Source organism: Lagenorhynchus albirostris, chromosome 7 (assembly GCF_949774975.1).
Source record: "Lagenorhynchus albirostris chromosome 7, mLagAlb1.1, whole genome shotgun sequence".
In the NCBI taxonomy this organism is placed as follows: Eukaryota; Metazoa; Chordata; class Mammalia; order Artiodactyla; family Delphinidae; genus Lagenorhynchus; species Lagenorhynchus albirostris.
In genome coordinates this window covers 68,366,403-68,383,601 of record NC_083101.1, presented here as the reverse complement: position 1 = coordinate 68,383,601, position 17,199 = coordinate 68,366,403, and the positions used below count along the sequence as shown (strand labels likewise).

General features: G+C 35.1%; 1 protein-coding gene and 1 long non-coding RNA gene across 5 annotated transcripts in view; one reads left to right on the top strand and one right to left on the bottom strand.

The window, feature by feature from the left end:
• Window positions 1–17,199, bottom strand: part of DENND4C (DENN domain containing 4C) — a 126,024-nt gene that overhangs the window by 35,338 nt on the left and 73,487 nt on the right. For all 4 annotated transcript variants that reach the window (XM_060155119.1, XM_060155116.1, XM_060155117.1 and 1 more), the window contains 8 exons: window positions 16,255–16,400; window positions 14,591–14,626; window positions 14,374–14,504; window positions 12,331–12,463; window positions 9,974–10,180; window positions 5,081–5,209; window positions 4,745–4,889; window positions 4,322–4,468 (listed from right to left, as the gene is read on the bottom strand). In XM_060155119.1, the coding sequence (XP_060011102.1) occupies window positions 4,322–4,468; window positions 4,745–4,889; window positions 5,081–5,209; window positions 9,974–10,180; window positions 12,331–12,463; window positions 14,374–14,504; window positions 14,591–14,626; window positions 16,255–16,400 (1,074 nt within the window). The remainder of the gene's footprint in view (window positions 1–4,321; window positions 4,469–4,744; window positions 4,890–5,080; window positions 5,210–9,973; window positions 10,181–12,330; window positions 12,464–14,373; window positions 14,505–14,590; window positions 14,627–16,254; window positions 16,401–17,199) is intronic.
• Window positions 1–17,199, top strand: part of LOC132523662 (uncharacterized) — a 56,480-nt gene that overhangs the window by 33,484 nt on the left and 5,797 nt on the right. The gene's annotated exons all lie outside the window — the stretch shown is intronic.

The window sequence follows — 17,199 nt, the reverse complement described above, 5'->3', positions numbered from 1 at the left end:
AGCAGTGAATCTTAATTTAATTTCCTTATCTATAAATTAGTAGATTTTGATAAGATGTTTTGAAAGTTTCTTTTGGAGTGCATCTACAGAATGCTACCTTTTGCGTAAGAAAGAAGTGGAAATAAACATATATCTGCTTACTTTTGCAAAAAGAAATGCAGGAATAATAAACCAGAAAACAATAAAACTGGTTACCTACAAGGGATGGGGGAAAATAGGACGGAAGGGATTGAGAGAGAGGAAACTTCTCTAAATATGGTTATCATATTGTTTTTATTTTTGGAAATGTATTAACTTCTACAAGTTCAAAAACTTAAATCAGCAAAACTGAGGGCCAGGGTGTAACTAAAACTGAATGCACACGGAAACAAACAAAACCAATTGTTTATGAATAACATGATCACACTGAAAGGATGGGGGAGGACTAATGTAATGTGTAACTTTTAACACATTATTCTGAGTATATACCCTAGTCATGGGGGGTAACAGTCAAATCCTAAACTCCTTAGGTTTATTTCTCACAGGGGAATGGGTATAGCAATTCTGAAATTATATTATGTGCACTGTAGGACTGAGCAAATGAGTAAATGTGATGATGTTGGGAGCTAAGATTCTTATTGTGGAAGAAGAGAGATCTTTAAAAAGTGAAATGAAGGAAGGCAAAGAAAAACCTGTGGGGCTGATTTGGAATTAGAAGTATTTCTAAAATACATACACATTTTTTCTACCTCTGCTGAAAAAGTCTAGAACAACACCCTGGAGGGAGTAAGCATTTCTAGAGCCCAGACCTTCGTTTCTAAAATCTATTGCCCATTAAAAGGAACCTGAGATCCTTGAAGAAAAGGCCGATTGCAGAGCTCAGTCAGGGAAGGTACAAGAATGAGCCAGGAACGTTTTGTTATGCAAGAAAGCAAGTGCTCAAAAACATGAGAGGACATTTCTAAAGAACATTCAAAAGAATATTATCTTATAAATGCGAGGGGACAATAGAGTTGGCAAAATCACCACCTTATAGCCATCACAGTAAAACGATTGGTTCAGGCAAGAATCATCAATGGATGATAAATTTAGAAGAGAAAGTGTGATGAAAAAGAAGATATTGTTGCATAGTCTCAGTGTCTCTTCACAAATAGCTTATTATCTGCAAGGGGGATAATGGTAACTAATAGAAACCGAACACTGGCATCAAGTGATCAAAATTAACATTACCAATGAGGGGCAGACAGACATTGTGTGCCTCTGGGTTGTGATAATCTCAGAAGGACTTAACATAATTTTTGTAGAAGAGCCATGGATGCATAACCTAATCTAATCACAGGGGAATATCAGACAAACTCAAATTTGGCAGCATTCCACAAAATAACTGGACTTATTCTTCAAAAAGGTCAAGGTTACGAAAGACAAAGAAAAGGTGGGGAACTGTGCCTGGTTAAAGGAGACTAAAGAGGAGTTAAAGTACCACAAAGGACATTATAGCTGACAACACTGGAATACAGACTATACATTAAAGAAGTAGAACAATGTTTTCCTGAATTTGGAAACTATACTGTGGTTATGTAAGAGCAAATACCACTGAAGTATTAAGAGGTAAAAGGGCAAGATGTATGCAATCTGCTCTCACATAATTTAGGGAAAAAAAGTGCATGTGTACAGAAAGAAACTGATAAAGCAAATGTGTCAAACTAAAAGTGAATGAATCTAAATAAAAGTTATTCAAGAGTTCTTCGTACTATTCTTGAAACATTTAATAAGTTTAAAATTAAAACTGAAATAAAGGCAAGTTACTAGGAGATCATTATAAAGGATGTCAATGAAACACATAAAACAAAAAATATAGTGCCTTCCACTGTCTACCACTTTTTTTTTTTTTTTTGCGGTACGAGGGCCTCTCACTGTTGTGGCCTCTCCCGTTGCGGATCACAGGCTCCGACGCGCAGGCTCAGCGGCCATGGCTCACGGGCCCAGCCGCTTTGCAGCATGTGGGATCCTCCCGGACCGGGGCACAAACCCGTGTCCCCTGCATCGGCAGGCGGACTCTCAACCACTGCACCACCAGGGAAGCCCCCACTTTCTATTTTTTCACTTTCTACCACTTTTTAAACTGCCTTTCAAACTTTGGGTTCGCCATATAACAAAAGAATTAAGCTTTAAAAAAACCTGCTATTTAGATAACCAACAAGGACCTGCTATATAGCACAGGGAACTATACTCAATATTTTGTAATAACCTATAAGGGAAAAGAATCTGAAAAAGAATATATATGTGTGTATGTGTGTATGTGTATATAACTGTACACCTGAAATTAACACAATACTGTAAATCTGTACTTCGATTAAAAAAATTTTTAATTAAAAAAAATACTGCTATTTAGAAAGACTTCTTTCAGTCATTTTTTTTTTTTTTTATTGGCCCCCCTCAGAAAGTCTGGTAAAGCATTACGGTGCCATGAAATGGACACTAGACTGGGAACTGAGTAAACTGATTAAACCCAGATATGCCCTCAACAAGCTAAGTGACTCAGTATCAGGTACTAAGTGGAAAGATTCTGTGAGATAATCCTTAATGAAAAGAGTAACTTAAGCATCTGGGCTGGAAGTCTCCAAAAATATCAGATGATATCACCAGAAACTCTACAGAGACACATAATCACTGTAAATTCAGTATCAGAGCTTCAGTCATTTGAAATGTAGCTTAAAAGAAATATATGAAAAAGGGATCTGAAGTTTCTTCCCCAACTGGGGAATATGGAATCTTTATGCAGTTTCCCAGAATTACTAGTAAATCTTTTTTTTGCCTTTAAAGGAGACAAGTTTAAAAATCCAGAGAGATAAGGAGAGTGTTTATCTATTATTATTATTATTAGTGAAATGGTTTCATACCACAGATTATTTTCTTGATTTTCCATAAATGAAATCCATTTATTCTATAAGCACTAGGAAAAAAATACAGGAGGAAATAAAATAAGGTGGTTTTCAAATGAAAGTCTCATGAAAATTCCCACATGTTGAAAGAAATTTAATTTACAAACAGGATTGCAACTTACAGCTTTATGTTGACTTTCACCAATTTATACATGCTTCTGTAATTATGGGGATAGTTTTTAGCACAAGAATCAGCAGTTCAGTTTTAGCAAGCAAAAACCACCTTAACAGCTGGAATACTGAAATCTTTAACGCTCATAAAACTATTTGACTCAATGATGCTACAAACCACCCTCAAAATAAGAATTGTAGCAAGGCATAGCATATTTTCAATTAAGATAAATATGCTTTGCAAATTGATCATAAAGCGTTAGTTGGGTATTTTCAGTAGTATGTATATGATTACACGTATCTGAAGGAGAAAAAGCCAAGAAAACTAAAATTGCTTTCCACTTGCAACCGTACTTAAAATATAACAAAAGGCCTCTCCCCCACCCTTGCATGTCAGCAAAATTTAACCTAATAAATGGGAAATTACCTGAAGTGGTTAACATTCAAGGGTAGAATTAATGCACACGTGTATCCATAGCTTCACGTCACACAAGTCTGTCTGCACCCCACACCATGACAGCCAAGGACAAATGCAGCACCAAGAAACAGCACAGAGCAAAAAGCAGAGCAACAAAGAGCAGAGAAAAGGAAACTTCAGTCATTGAGACAAGTTCATCAGATGAAGCACAGGAATTAGACTCAGAATTCTTTTTAAAGAAAAGCTTGAGATATTAACAATAACAACAAAAAAGAAAAACACGAGAAGGATGTGCAACACACATATATCTGCTCAACGTGCTACTTTAATTAAGCTTATTTCTAACTTCAGAGGACAGAGATTACGCCCATAGCTTTGTATGTAAAAGCAGCTTCAGTAGTTTCTCAGATTTTAAAAAGTGTCATTTAAAGTAATGACTATGCAAAGAATACGTTTTTCTCGTGGTGTGTGACTTATTTTCTTCCCTCTTTAATATTCATAATCTCAAATCTTTAATAAATATTATCCACTTAATGAAAAGAAGATCTGCAATTGTGTCACTAACAGTCAAGTTCCTCAGCTCACAATTCCTAACAATTATATCATATACTTTCACAAATTAATGATGAACGAACACAAAGAAGTACCATGTAAGAGCCTTTTGCACAGCACTCCCAAGTTTATTTTATACTATAGGAAATAAGAGAAGTGATCTGCAATCAGAGGTGTACTTTCTCCCCTTATTTATGTATGGTATTTTTTAGGTATTCATATTGCACAAACTTGAGAGAGGAAGGTAAAAGTTTTTTTAAAAAATGGAAGACTTAACATGAGAGTAAGTGAAGGGTTAGTAAAATCCAGATTTTAGTACCTGTGCTAGAGTGATTATCAGTGGAATCAAGACTGATTAAATCTCTGACGAAGACTGTGTGCTCCCCACTGTTAGCATCATTAGAACTATCCACACTACCGTGGCTCACCGTGTCCCCATCACTTCCACCTGTGGCATTTTGAGGAGCTAAAGATAAGGACAACAGCAGTTCAATAACTCATGCACTGGTAATCTCTGAAACTAAACATGAGTGACTCACAGTTCATTTAAAGTTGCAGAATACTGTCTAAATTTGTGAGAGAAGAAAATAATTTTGGACTAGGCAACCTCTATCTTTAGTAGTATATGAAAATATCAAAACTAGAATTTCATTTACGTTTTCTGCCTCATATAAGTAAAAATTCATATGTCTATAAAGCTTATGGTTCAGCAAGAAAGTATCTTTCCAACCACATTTATTACCTGATATTGAGGAGACCTGTGACTTTTGCACGGTATTTTTAAGTGGCTGCCTAAATTGTGCCAAGCCACGTACCACATTCCGTACCTTCATCCATAAGAAGATACCACTGCGGGTACTGCTAGGCCACGGGCTCTCCAAAACTACCTAAAGGTAAAATAAAGGTTAAAATAATCTTTATTAGGAATATTTGAATTTTGAAAAAGTACATACACATATAATATATACAAAAAGAATTCTACCCCAAAACGTCTAAAAAAAGTTTCTTAAATAAAAGGCATAATAAATTTATCAATCTTAATAAGCAGCATATATTGCCCAATGTCAATCCTACTTACCTTATTATAATAGCCGTAAGTAATAGCATTTGGCTTTATTTTAGCAGTTTTCATTTCAAATAAAACTCTCACTGCTAAGACAGGATGACCCCAAAGTCCACAAAGCTGCATTACTACTCGATAGCACACCTAACAAAAAATAACATCAAAGCATTAATAGTTAGCATATTAGTCTGTGACTTGTAGAGATTTTTAAATGACTTTACTCAATTCTTCTTTTCAAAGTTATTAAGCAATAGTTATTACTATTTTCTCCTTTGTTCTGGTTTGAGAGTCTCGGTAAACTATTTTTTAAAACTATTCATCAATGGAAGTACCAGCATTATTAACTTTTCCACATAAGACCTATGGGCACGTGTGCCGTTTGTTTCAGTAACTAAGTTTACACAAAGAAAACAACTATTATTTTCTATAATATGAGAAGGAATTCATTTTTAAAATCAAGCATGATTAAAATAGTTCTCTCCCAAATCATGTTCTATATTTTATGCCAAAGGAATTAAAAGCAGCATCTCCAGAATGCCTACATAACAAAAATAATTCTATGAACCCGTGTCTTAAAAAAAGTATGAGAAGAAAGTTAAAAACACTGTAATATTATTAGCAAAGGCTTTTCTAAGAATATGTGTTTACTGAAGAGGGCTAAATTTGATCAGAAGAGGACGACTCAATGGGGAACTCCTAAAAGTTAGAATATCACATTTGGAAGACAACAGTAGAAACCATGAAGAATGAAACAGGAATCTCATGGATCCCTGGCAAAGAGGTGAGCCAGTTTACAAAAGCAGTGAACAAGGCAGCCAAAGACTACTAGAGCTTAATCTGAGAATAAGAAAAGATACATAAAAAAGATACTCTTCTTGGGACTTGTAAAATGTCCTCTGTTTATAACAGAGCTGTTTAACAACTGTGAGTACCATAAAGCCAAGTTGCACTCTACTAAAGGGGAAAGTAAATAGATTTGAGAAAGGGTATTTTATTCAAGAGATGAAGTAGGGAAAGAGATGTGAAGAGGCAGAGGATCATAAAGATGAGTACTCTAAAGCTAGAAATGGAAAGTTTAATTTAGGAGCAGAGGAGTTCAGAAACTGTTAGAGTAACTTCATAAATGACTAGGTTAAAGAAGTGTTAGGAAACTACATAAATTAGGAACAAATGGGAGAACTAGGTAAGATGTATGACGCGATTAAGAAGAATGTGGCACAAGAGTTCTTCAAATATCTGAAGAGTTGTCACTTGAAAGAAGCAGTAAACAGCTTCTGCAGTCCCAAAAAAGTCGCAGGGAGGTGGAACTGAACTCAGCATAAAACACAAACTTTCTAACAAAGCCAACTCAAGCATAGGCAAGGTCCCATATATTACAGACTTTCAACATCTCAGGTTTAGGTTGAAGTTTTACTAAAATAGCTTGAGGTCCTATTCAATTCTAAGATTCTACGAGCCATGAAGAAGTAAATCACTTTCTATGTCAAACTGGGATCAATCTAAAATTTTCCAAAACCATTCTCGACAATTAATTTATTCTGAAGTCTACAAACTAGTCCTCCAAACTTCCAGGCTTACCGGTATAAGAGCCAGGCATCAAACTAAAGAAACAGTAATAATGCCAGGGATATAATTTTTTAATTGCAGTATTTTGTTGCCTACAACATGATACCTTTTGGATATCTATGTTAGATAAAAGATGGCCACAAACTCTTTGCTACTCCTCCCATGAGAAGTCTACGTCCCTTCCCCTTAATTGAGGGGGAAAGCCTCTGGGATTACATGACCAATATAATTTGCCTGAAGTGACAACTGTACCAGTTTCCTGGCCTAAGCCTTAAGAAAGGTCACTTTCCACTTCCTCTTGAAACAAATGCTCTTGGAGTGCTAAGCTATCGTGAGAAAAGCCCAAGTACCACATGGAGAGGTCTGAGACTACATGGAGGAAGAGGGGTCCACCTGAGCCCAGCCTTCCAGATAACCTTGCCAAGGTACCTGGCTGCATGTGAGTTAAGCTGTCTTGGACCTTCCAGACCAGACCAGCTAGCAACTGATTACAACCAAGTGATTCTAAGTAATACAATGTGGAGCAGAAAAATTACCGCAAATTCTTCCTGGATTTTCAGCAAATAAAATAATAAGATTTAATAAAATGGTTATTTTAAGCCACTAAGTTCTGAGGTGGTTTGTTACTCAGCAATGTACAACAATATCTATATGAATAGACTGATGAGACAAGGTTAGATAAGCTTGACACAAACATTTCATTTCCATTAAAAATTTAATAAATAGTATTAAAAGCAAAACACATTATGCATTTTAACTTTAATTTAGCCTACATGGCATATGCTATTTCTGGGTCTCTACTAGTTGTATTTAAAAATCTACGTTATTACAACTTCTGCAAACATAACATGTAGAACGCAAAGCTGTCAAAACATTAAGCATATGAATGAGACAGTGGGTTCTAATGGAGTATGAACCTAAAAATCAAAACCACTTCCTTGCTAGGTGGCCTTATGTGTGTGTCATTTCATCTAAGTTTCAAATTTCTTTCTTTGTAAAATATAGCTAATATATAACTGCCTCATAGAGTTGCTGGGAATACCAAAGGAAATAATGTACATAAAAATATTGTGAAAATTTTAATGTGCTATTCTATGTGTAATCAATAAACAAATAAAATGCATCAAATATGCCAAGCAAATATGCATCCTTAAGTTTTAAAATAAAGAAACATTTCTTTCTTCCAGTTGTAGAGATGTAATTACTTCAGGTGACTACAAATCTGTCAATATAACTTGTTAGAAGTAGGAATACAACAAATTAACCTCCAAATTTTTAAGCCTCCTATCAGAGTGTTTATTGGGAAAAAAGTCTAAAAAACTTTTTTAGCTTACTAGTCATAATTGCTCATGTTAGAAAACAGGAGAATGTAATTACTTGTAACAAAGACTACCTTAGAACCTTAATATCTATAAAGGAGACTACTATTTAGGCAATTTGTCTTATGAACTTATCAAGGAAACTTAATCAAGTATTGTGCTTTGAGTTTAGAGTGCAGTAACAAAATTAATACTAGCTCTCTCATAGAGCATATTTTAAACCACGTTAAAAATATTCTGTGCTTGCACAAAGTTAAAGCACATCTTAAAATATATCTTAGATATATTATCTTAGATATATCTCTATCAGAATAAGTTTTTTAAAACATTAAAATGTATGAGGTACAAAACACTAATTCTGATCAAGCACTTTTAATTTCCAAATAGTTTTTTTTGCGGTACGCGGGCCTCTCACTGCTGCGGTCTCTCCCGTTGCGGAGCACAGGCTCCAGACACAGGCCCAGTGGCCATGGCCCACGGGCCCAAGCCGCTCCGCGGCATGTGGGATCCCCCCAGACCGGGGCACGAACCCGCATCCCCCGCATCGGCAGGCAGACTCCCAACCACTGCGCCACCAGGGAAGCCCTCCAAATAGTTTTATTAACATCAGATGAGAGAAAATGTAATCAAATGTGAGAATGGATATTTTACTTGTTTTATAACTTTATCTTCTCATTTGAAAAGTTTTTTAAAACATACAGATAATACTTAGAGAAAAATGAGTTTTGGTGTGCTCACAATCATTATCAAATCTTAATAACGTACATGCTTTATCAGTTTCAGATCTTTTTTATTTTACAAGAGGAGAAAATTACAGTTATTGCTGAAGCCTATAATGTGCCCCTCCTCAATCGCATTTCTCTTCTAACCTGGTGCTCTCTCCTTCTCCCCAAACACCCATTACTCTGAATTTTTATTCCAACTTCATTTTAAATTCTAATCCGGTTCTAAATAATCATTTTAGTTATTTTAACACCAGAAGTAACTTTTAAAGGGAAAAACAGCAACGAGAAGAGCTAAATAAGTAACTCAGTTTCTTCAACCGTTAGTTGGATAATACCACTACCTATCTCTGAGGATGGTTCTGAGGCTTAAGAGATGTAGCACACTGTACACTGAGCGCTTACCATCAGCCAGGTACTCGTCTAGGCACACTATGTACATTAACTGATTTAACTGTCAAATTAACCATTTGAGGATAGGAACTAAATATTATATACCTCAGTGGGGCAATTTTATCCCCCTGGTGACATCTGGCAATGTCTGCAGACATTTTTGATTGCATGGAGCCACTGGCACCTAGTGCACAGAGGCCAGGGATGCTGCTAAACATCCTACCACGTACAGGACAGGACCCCACAATAAAAAATGATGTGGGCCAAAATGTCAACAGTGCCAAGGTTGAGAAACTCAGACCTCCATTTTCAGACACATAATCTGAAACACAGATAGGTTATGTAACTCACCTAGGACACAGGTCCTAAGTGGAGAGCCACTTACTAAAGGCCTATTTGCTTCCTAATAAAGTTATCTTGAGAACAAAATTAAGTCAATATTGTTTTCTATTTATCAAGGGCAAACAGTCTGGTCTAAGGAAGTCAGTCTCTGCTGCATTTTTTTTTTTTTTTTGCGGTACGCGGGCCTCTCACTGTTGTGGCCTCTCCCGTTGCGGAGTACAGGCTCTGGACGCGCAGACCCAGTGGCCATGGCTCACGGGCCCAGCCGCTCCGCGGCACGTGGGATCTTCCCAGACCAGGGCACGAACCCGTGTCCCCTGCATCGGCAGGCGGACTCTCAACCACTGCGCCACCAGGGAAGCCCTCTGCTGCATTTTAAAGGAATAATTTTAAAATAAATGTATTTTAAAATAATAAGTATTAGCTCTATGAAACAGGATAACAATTTTACCTTTCCTACTTAATGAAAATATTCGAGGATACTGGAAAGCAACTGAGACCTAAATTTTCTTAAAAATACAAATAAAATTTATCTTAGTAACAATAACTCAATTTGTTATACTTGCCTCATCTAGAGGATCCACATCTGTTTTCCTCATCTTAATAAGTACATCATATGCCTGCTGAAGTGCTCTGACCTTAGGATGAGAAACTCTAACATAGGCTGGGAGACAAATAAACCATAAACTGTAACAGTGACTGAAGAGACACTTGGCCCATTGTGGTGGATTTGTATAACATCTCTTCGCCAACTTTTGAGCTGTTTTTATCTCCTAGAAAGAGAATAAATAAAACATCATGACATTCACTAAAATTCATTAGTATGACAGGAAAAGTGAGAAGTAAAAGGAAGAGAGGAATATAATGTAAAATTTGACTCTAAAATCAAGCATTTCATAGTTTTGCTTTTGTGAATGGCTTCCTACTTAGTGCCCCATGGTTCTTTCTATAGAAGCACTTTATACTGTATTTTAACTATTTGGCAAGCAGGTGTCTCCTAATAGACTAGAAACTCCTTAAAAGCAGAGATCATTCATATTATTATAATACAATGGGTAACTAAGTGCCCCTCACACAGAAGGCACTCATATGTTTGATGAATGAAAGGGATTTCATTTATAGCTTAGAGTTCTATAGAATCATTCTTGAAAAGTCAGAGTCTTCTCACTCTTCCCCCTGATAAAAAGTTTAAGATGCCCTAGGCTATTGCCCACCAAGATTTCCACTCTACCTTCTGTGTTAATTCCTTCATGACTGATTCGTTAAAAAGACCTATTCCTTTGCAGGCAACATAGTCTGAGAAAGATCACAGACCTTCCTACCTAAGAGTTTTATGGCATGTTTTCTAGTTCTGATTTTCATTCTGATTTAGGTGGAAGAGAGAAAAAGGTATCAAAGTCACCTGCTGAGCGTTATCAAACTCTACATATTCCCAGAAACTATAGAGCCCTCCACACATGTCAGACTGCCACTGTCTGCTTTGCACTAAAGATCCCTCTGCTGGATGTGTCCTAAATAAACATATTGTTATGAGCTCTATTTCCAAGAGGCTTGCCTGGAAAAAAAATTCTGGTGAAAATGAGATTTAAAGATGTAGTAGCAAAATAGTCACATTAAAAAAACTTGCCTTTATTAAGCTGATAATGGTTAAAAAAAAATTCCCCTCAGACAACACTGAGAGAATTGTATACTATATGGGATTGAGGATCACCTCAGGTTACCCCTAGGATTTGAGGGACTGTACATGAATTGGTAAAACCTGAACTAAGAATTTCATTCTGAAATTTCCCATGTTTTGTAGACCCCCAAAATATCAGTATATGTATAAAGGATGTTCAATTTTAACTCACACCTAACCACAGTTTAACTCTTTATACCTAAATCAGATATAGTATTAAAACAAGATGTCTAGGCTGTCCTAAGTTAACTCCCCTTAGAATGTAATATTCAGTAGAAAATATATTTACATTAACCATGAGGAAAAATCAAAATCACAATGAGATACCACTTCATATACGTTAGGATGGCTATAATCAAAAAGACAGAAGATAACAAGAATTAACAAGGATGTGGTAAAATTCCGACTGCTGGTGGGAATTTTAAATGGTGTACCCACTTTGGAAAACAGTCTGATAAGTTCTCAGAAGGTTAAACACAGAGTTACTATATGACACAGCAATTCTACTTGAGGCATATAACCCAAGGAAATGAAAACATATAACCACACAAACACTTGTACACAAATGTCTACAGCAGTACTATGCATAACAGCCGAAAAGTAGGAACCACCCACATGTACATAAATGGATAAATAAAATATTCTACACAATGGAATATCATTCAGCAATAAAAATACATGAAATACTGATACATTCTACAACACAGATGAACCTTAAAAACATTAGGCTAAGTGAAAGAAGCCAGTCACAAAATGCCACATATGTACAATTCCATTTTTATGAAATGCGCAGAACAGGCAAAACTATAGACACAGAAAATAGATTAGTGATTGCCTGGGGCTGTGGAAGATGGAGGAACTGGGGGGTTAACAGCTAAAGGGTACAGGCTTTCTTTTTAGGGTGATGAAAATGTTCACAATTGATTGTGATGGTGGCTGCACAACCCTGTGAAGATACTAAAAGCCAGTGAGTATACTTAAACAAGTGAATTGTATGGTATATGAATTATGTTTCAATAAAGTTTTTTTAAGTGTATTTAGTTCCCAAGGTTCTCTTAGAACATAAACATAAGCATTCAAAAACTTCAGCCTCAATATTATAAGTAGGGTTGCAAGAAATCGATTTTAATTCATTAACAACCATAGTGGGTCTTCAAATGATTGCTGTGGGTGACAAGTCTAAACTATGAGCTGCGTATCACATATAAATAGTTTACATTTTAAATTAGATAAAGAATATCTGACCTGTTTAGTTCTCTTAGCCATGAGAGCTGGACTGTTTGTAATGCTACTCCCAGTAGGGTGTCTACTAAAACAAAGTTTCAACTCCTGTGGTCTGTCAAAAAGCTTAAGGTCCAGTCTTGGAAAGTATTTGTAACTAAAATAAAAAGCAAAAATAGAACTGCTGATTTAAAGTACATTAACTCTTAATATTATGCCAGAATTTAGGTGAATATTACTAAACCTCAAAAGTACCCAACATTATTTTCCAAAATCCTTGTACAGAAATTTTTTTTTCAAAAATATAAGATGATGCAATTATAAGATACATAGACTATCTACATGGAAACTTTGGCTCCTCTGCATCCTATTATTTTCAATCAATCCCTAGAACACAGAAAACCCTGACATCTTGACAGAAGAATTAGTAACCCTTTCAACAGGACCCATGTGTTCAATGATAATTTATATTAAAAGATAACTTTTAGTATACTTTGTAATTTTGTTTTTCTTTATAAAAGTACCTTGCATTCACATTTACAAAGAAAAAATCCCGAATATTTTTATATTAGGGATGTGCCATAATTTAACCAATTCTTTACTGTTGGACATTTTTAGGTTATTTCTCAATTTTTGCAATTAAGTATCTTTGTACATTTATCTTTGTGAATACTTTTACTTAATTTCTTAGAATAATGCCCAATAACAGAGTTTTATTTATTTATTTAAATATTTATCAAGAAAATAAAAATTATTATAATCACCATCAAATTACTTCCAGAGAGGTTATACTTACATACACTCTAACTAGAAGGAGAGCCTATTCTCAAGCTGATAGATTAAAAATGCTTCTACTACTCATTTGGTTTGCATTTCTTTAAATACTAGAAAAGCTTAAAATACTTTCATATTATCAACTATTGGGATTTCTTCTCAGAAATTGCCTAGTTATTTCCTTTGGCCAATCTTCTTCTGAAATATATTGCCTTTCCTATTTGATTTACTTATTTGTCAATATCTGCATTCCAATGCATAATGATCAAAGCCAAATTAAAAAACAGTTCTATAATTAACATGCAATCAAAATAGTACTTAATTAAACCACTCAATCTCAGGTATACATTTTTCATTCTTATGGAGTCCTGGTGAGATTATATATTAATTCTATATTTTTGGAAAACACTTATTTTATATTCCCTTTGCCCTAGAAATTCTTTTATGCATACAGCCAAAGAAAATAACTGTGCATACACACAAAGGTAGAGATAGCAAAGAACTATAAATAAATCCATAGGAGACTAGTTTAACAAATCACAATAAATGCATGCAATGTGGTTATTTAAAATGAATGGCACAAAAATATATATTGGCATGGAAAAATGTTCAGACCATTAAAGGCAAACACATGTCACAAAGAATATGCGCAAGATGAACTAATACTTGTTTTAAGTATAGTAAATGCAAATTTATGTACAAAAAGACAAAAAAGATATACATATAATTGTTAACAGACATTAAGTATTGGTGCTAAAACGATGTGCTAGTTTTTTTGTTTGATTTTCTAAACCTATTAAATCGTATTCAAATGATCATAATAATAAACAATCAAACAGTTTAATTTCTTAAAAGACTCCCATCCAAATCCTATAAGTTTATTTTAATAAAGAATGATTCCTGGCCCTCTACTTTTAAGTTTTCTCTGATATATTACTAATGCATAAGAATTTCACAGTCCTTATATTGACAACAAAATCCCCCAAAGGGAGGGGGAACCTCACAAAAGTAAATTTTTTCTTCTTCAGAAATGAAATTTTTAAAGATTAAAATATGGTAAATGTTTAGGCTAACAGTGATAAACATCTGGTTTCCCTTCCAACGGGGCTGTCCAATTCTTAAATTACAATACCTGGTGATATCTCCATAAAATGTTCATCTCCATTAGTTCACTAAATACATTTTGGAAATGACCTTCACAAATGATTACTATACAACATATCTACTAATAATCACAAAACATCAAATTATTAAAGCTGTGCCCAAACAACTGTTTAAAAAAATTCCTGTTACCTGTACTTTGGTGACAGATCCTTTCCATCATCAGGCGGTGGCTCGGGTGGCATTATGAACACAGTATGCTCACTTTTCTGTGAGTCATCTAGCTCTATCAATTTGGTGTCTTCTGCTGAATCAAAATCAACCTAAAAATAATTATTTTCTCCAATTAATTTGCATATAAGCAAGACGTGATTCTGAAACGTTAAAACTTTAATTTAAGAAAAAATACCTTATCTGTTTTCTCTGTGCCTTTATCAGGAAACAACTAGAAAAAAAGAAAAAAATTCTTAGTGAAAATGTCCCCTCTGAATTTAATAGAGATTATCTTAAATTATTATTTAAAAAACTATCCTTTTACTAGGCTACGAGGCTCCATAGTACTAGGCTAAAATATAAAAATATAACATTTCTCTTACGGCTATTAAGAGAGAAGCAATTTATTTTGACTGGTTTCTTCATAAATCCCTCTTTAGAAGCAAAAGATGGGGAGGGGGTGGGATGAATCGGGAGATTGGGACTGACATATATATATACTAATATGTGTAAAACAGATAACTAATAAGAACCGGCTGTATAAAAAATTAATTAATTTATTTTTTAAAAAAAGAAGCAGCAAAAGATGGGCAATCACAAGGAGAACCTGGCTTCTCAAATCAAAAATTTCATTATTACTAAACCCCTGCATTACAGATTGATATTATCTAAGCTTCTCTCTAACTGAATGATAATGGACTATCAATATTTAAGTAAACAAAAACGTTGAAAAGTTTTAATAATATCCCTGGAGTTTTAGATCACATGGATATAATGGGAGAAAATTATTCAAGTCTTCTAAGATACAGGAATCATTAGGAGCCTATAAAAATTACATCATAATATTCTACCTTTTTTGGATAAAATCTCCAACTTTATATAATATAGAGTTTGCATAAACAATCAGACCCACTTAGCAAAAATAAGAGCTCTATTAAAAAATGAGAAAAAATATGTGAGTTATAACTGTCAAAAATCAACTTAAACTTCCTTACGATGGGTGAGTAAAGCTTTAAAATTTAACATATTTCCGGGGCTTCCCTGGTGGCGCAATGGTTGAGAGTCTGCCTGATGATGCAGGGGACACGGGTTCGTGCCCCGGTCTGGGAAGATCCCACATGCTGCGGAGCGGCTGGGCCCGTGAGCCATGGCCGCTGAGCCTGCGCGCCCGGAGCCTGTGCTCCGCAACGGGAGAGGCCACAACAGTGAGAAGCCCGCAAACCGGAAAAAAAAAAAAAAAAAAAAATTTTAACGTATTTCCAAATAGCTTCCATTAGGACAAAAGAAATATATTAGCAAAAGTATTTGGAAAAACATTAAAACAAAAGAACGCAGGACTTAACACAGGACTTCCATTACCCATAGAGCTAAATTTTCTTTTTGTTTTATTCATTTTTTGTTTTTGATTTTTTTTTTTTGGCTGCACTGCACGGCTTGTGGAATCTTAGTTCCTTGAACAGGGATCGAACCCAGGCCTTCAGTAGTGAAAGCATGGAGTCTTAACCACTGGACTGCCAGGGAATTCCTAAAACTAAACTTTTTTAATGAACTACTAAATCTTATCTTATTCGCGTAAAAAAAAAAAATTTAGGAGCTTCAATGAAATGTTCTTAGTACTTAATACAAAACCAAAGTGAGATTCAAAGAGAAAAATTAGCTATGTATGGCAGTACTAGATGCCACAAAGGAAAATAATTCTTACATTAAGCCCAGAATCGGACACTCGCATATGTACACACACACCCCCCACCTATAATGCCTTCCTCAGGTCGTTTGGGCTAATAATAACAATGATGATTATAAAGGTAAACAAACTGTTTAATTTTTTCCTTAATACTGACATATAGGACAAACTTTTACCTTTTCTATGCAGTCATCAAAAAAAGCCAATCCAGTATCTTTATCACTTACAAAACTACATTCTTCAATGAAACGAATAAAAATCTGTGTTTTGGTTAAAAGGGTGTAGAATTTTGTATAGGCACGATCTCGACTTTTTAAAAATCCTGAAGAAAATAAAATTAGAATTAAATTCAGATTTTAAAGTGGAACTAGATGTTATATTAATTATTTTAAACTTGTATATATCCATATTATTTTCTCTTTATATATATATATACAAAGGGAAAGAGAAAGAAATATATATATTACAGAAAATAGATATCTTCTATAATATATGTATTAAGGGACCATAGTCCCTTCTGCCTGATTCAACCACAAAAATCCTTAACTTATACCATTAACCTTTTCACTGAAATCTGCATCTCCTATAAGGAGCCTCTAGCCCTATAGCTCTCAAGTAGAAACTTCTGATACTCTGCATACTCACAAGCAGGAAGGGTCAAGTCCTTCCTCTGCAATGCCACCACACAATTATTTCTGTATCATCTTGTAAAAATCTCTGCTCATCTGGCTATTATTCCACCCATTCCCCTACTAACTGTAGGCACCTAGTGACTTCAGGGACACCCTCTCCCCTTTATTCACTGAACATCAGGGCACCTAATTCAAAGTCTTCTCCTCTCCAACTCCTACCATCATCATTCTTCAACACCCATAAAGACCAACCATCCAACATTTTAATGAGTTTTTAATTCCTTAACTTTCAATGACCTGTGGTCTATTCCACCTTAATCACCAACTTCTACACATAGTTACACACTCCCTGGACTTTTCTTGGTAGCACTGTAAACAGCTCTGCCTCCCAAATCTCTAATTTACATATTACTCCCTGACCATTACCCCTGTCTAGCTGGTATGCTTAAGTTCTTCCTACCAAGCCTTTTGTGTGGGGGATGGGGTAAG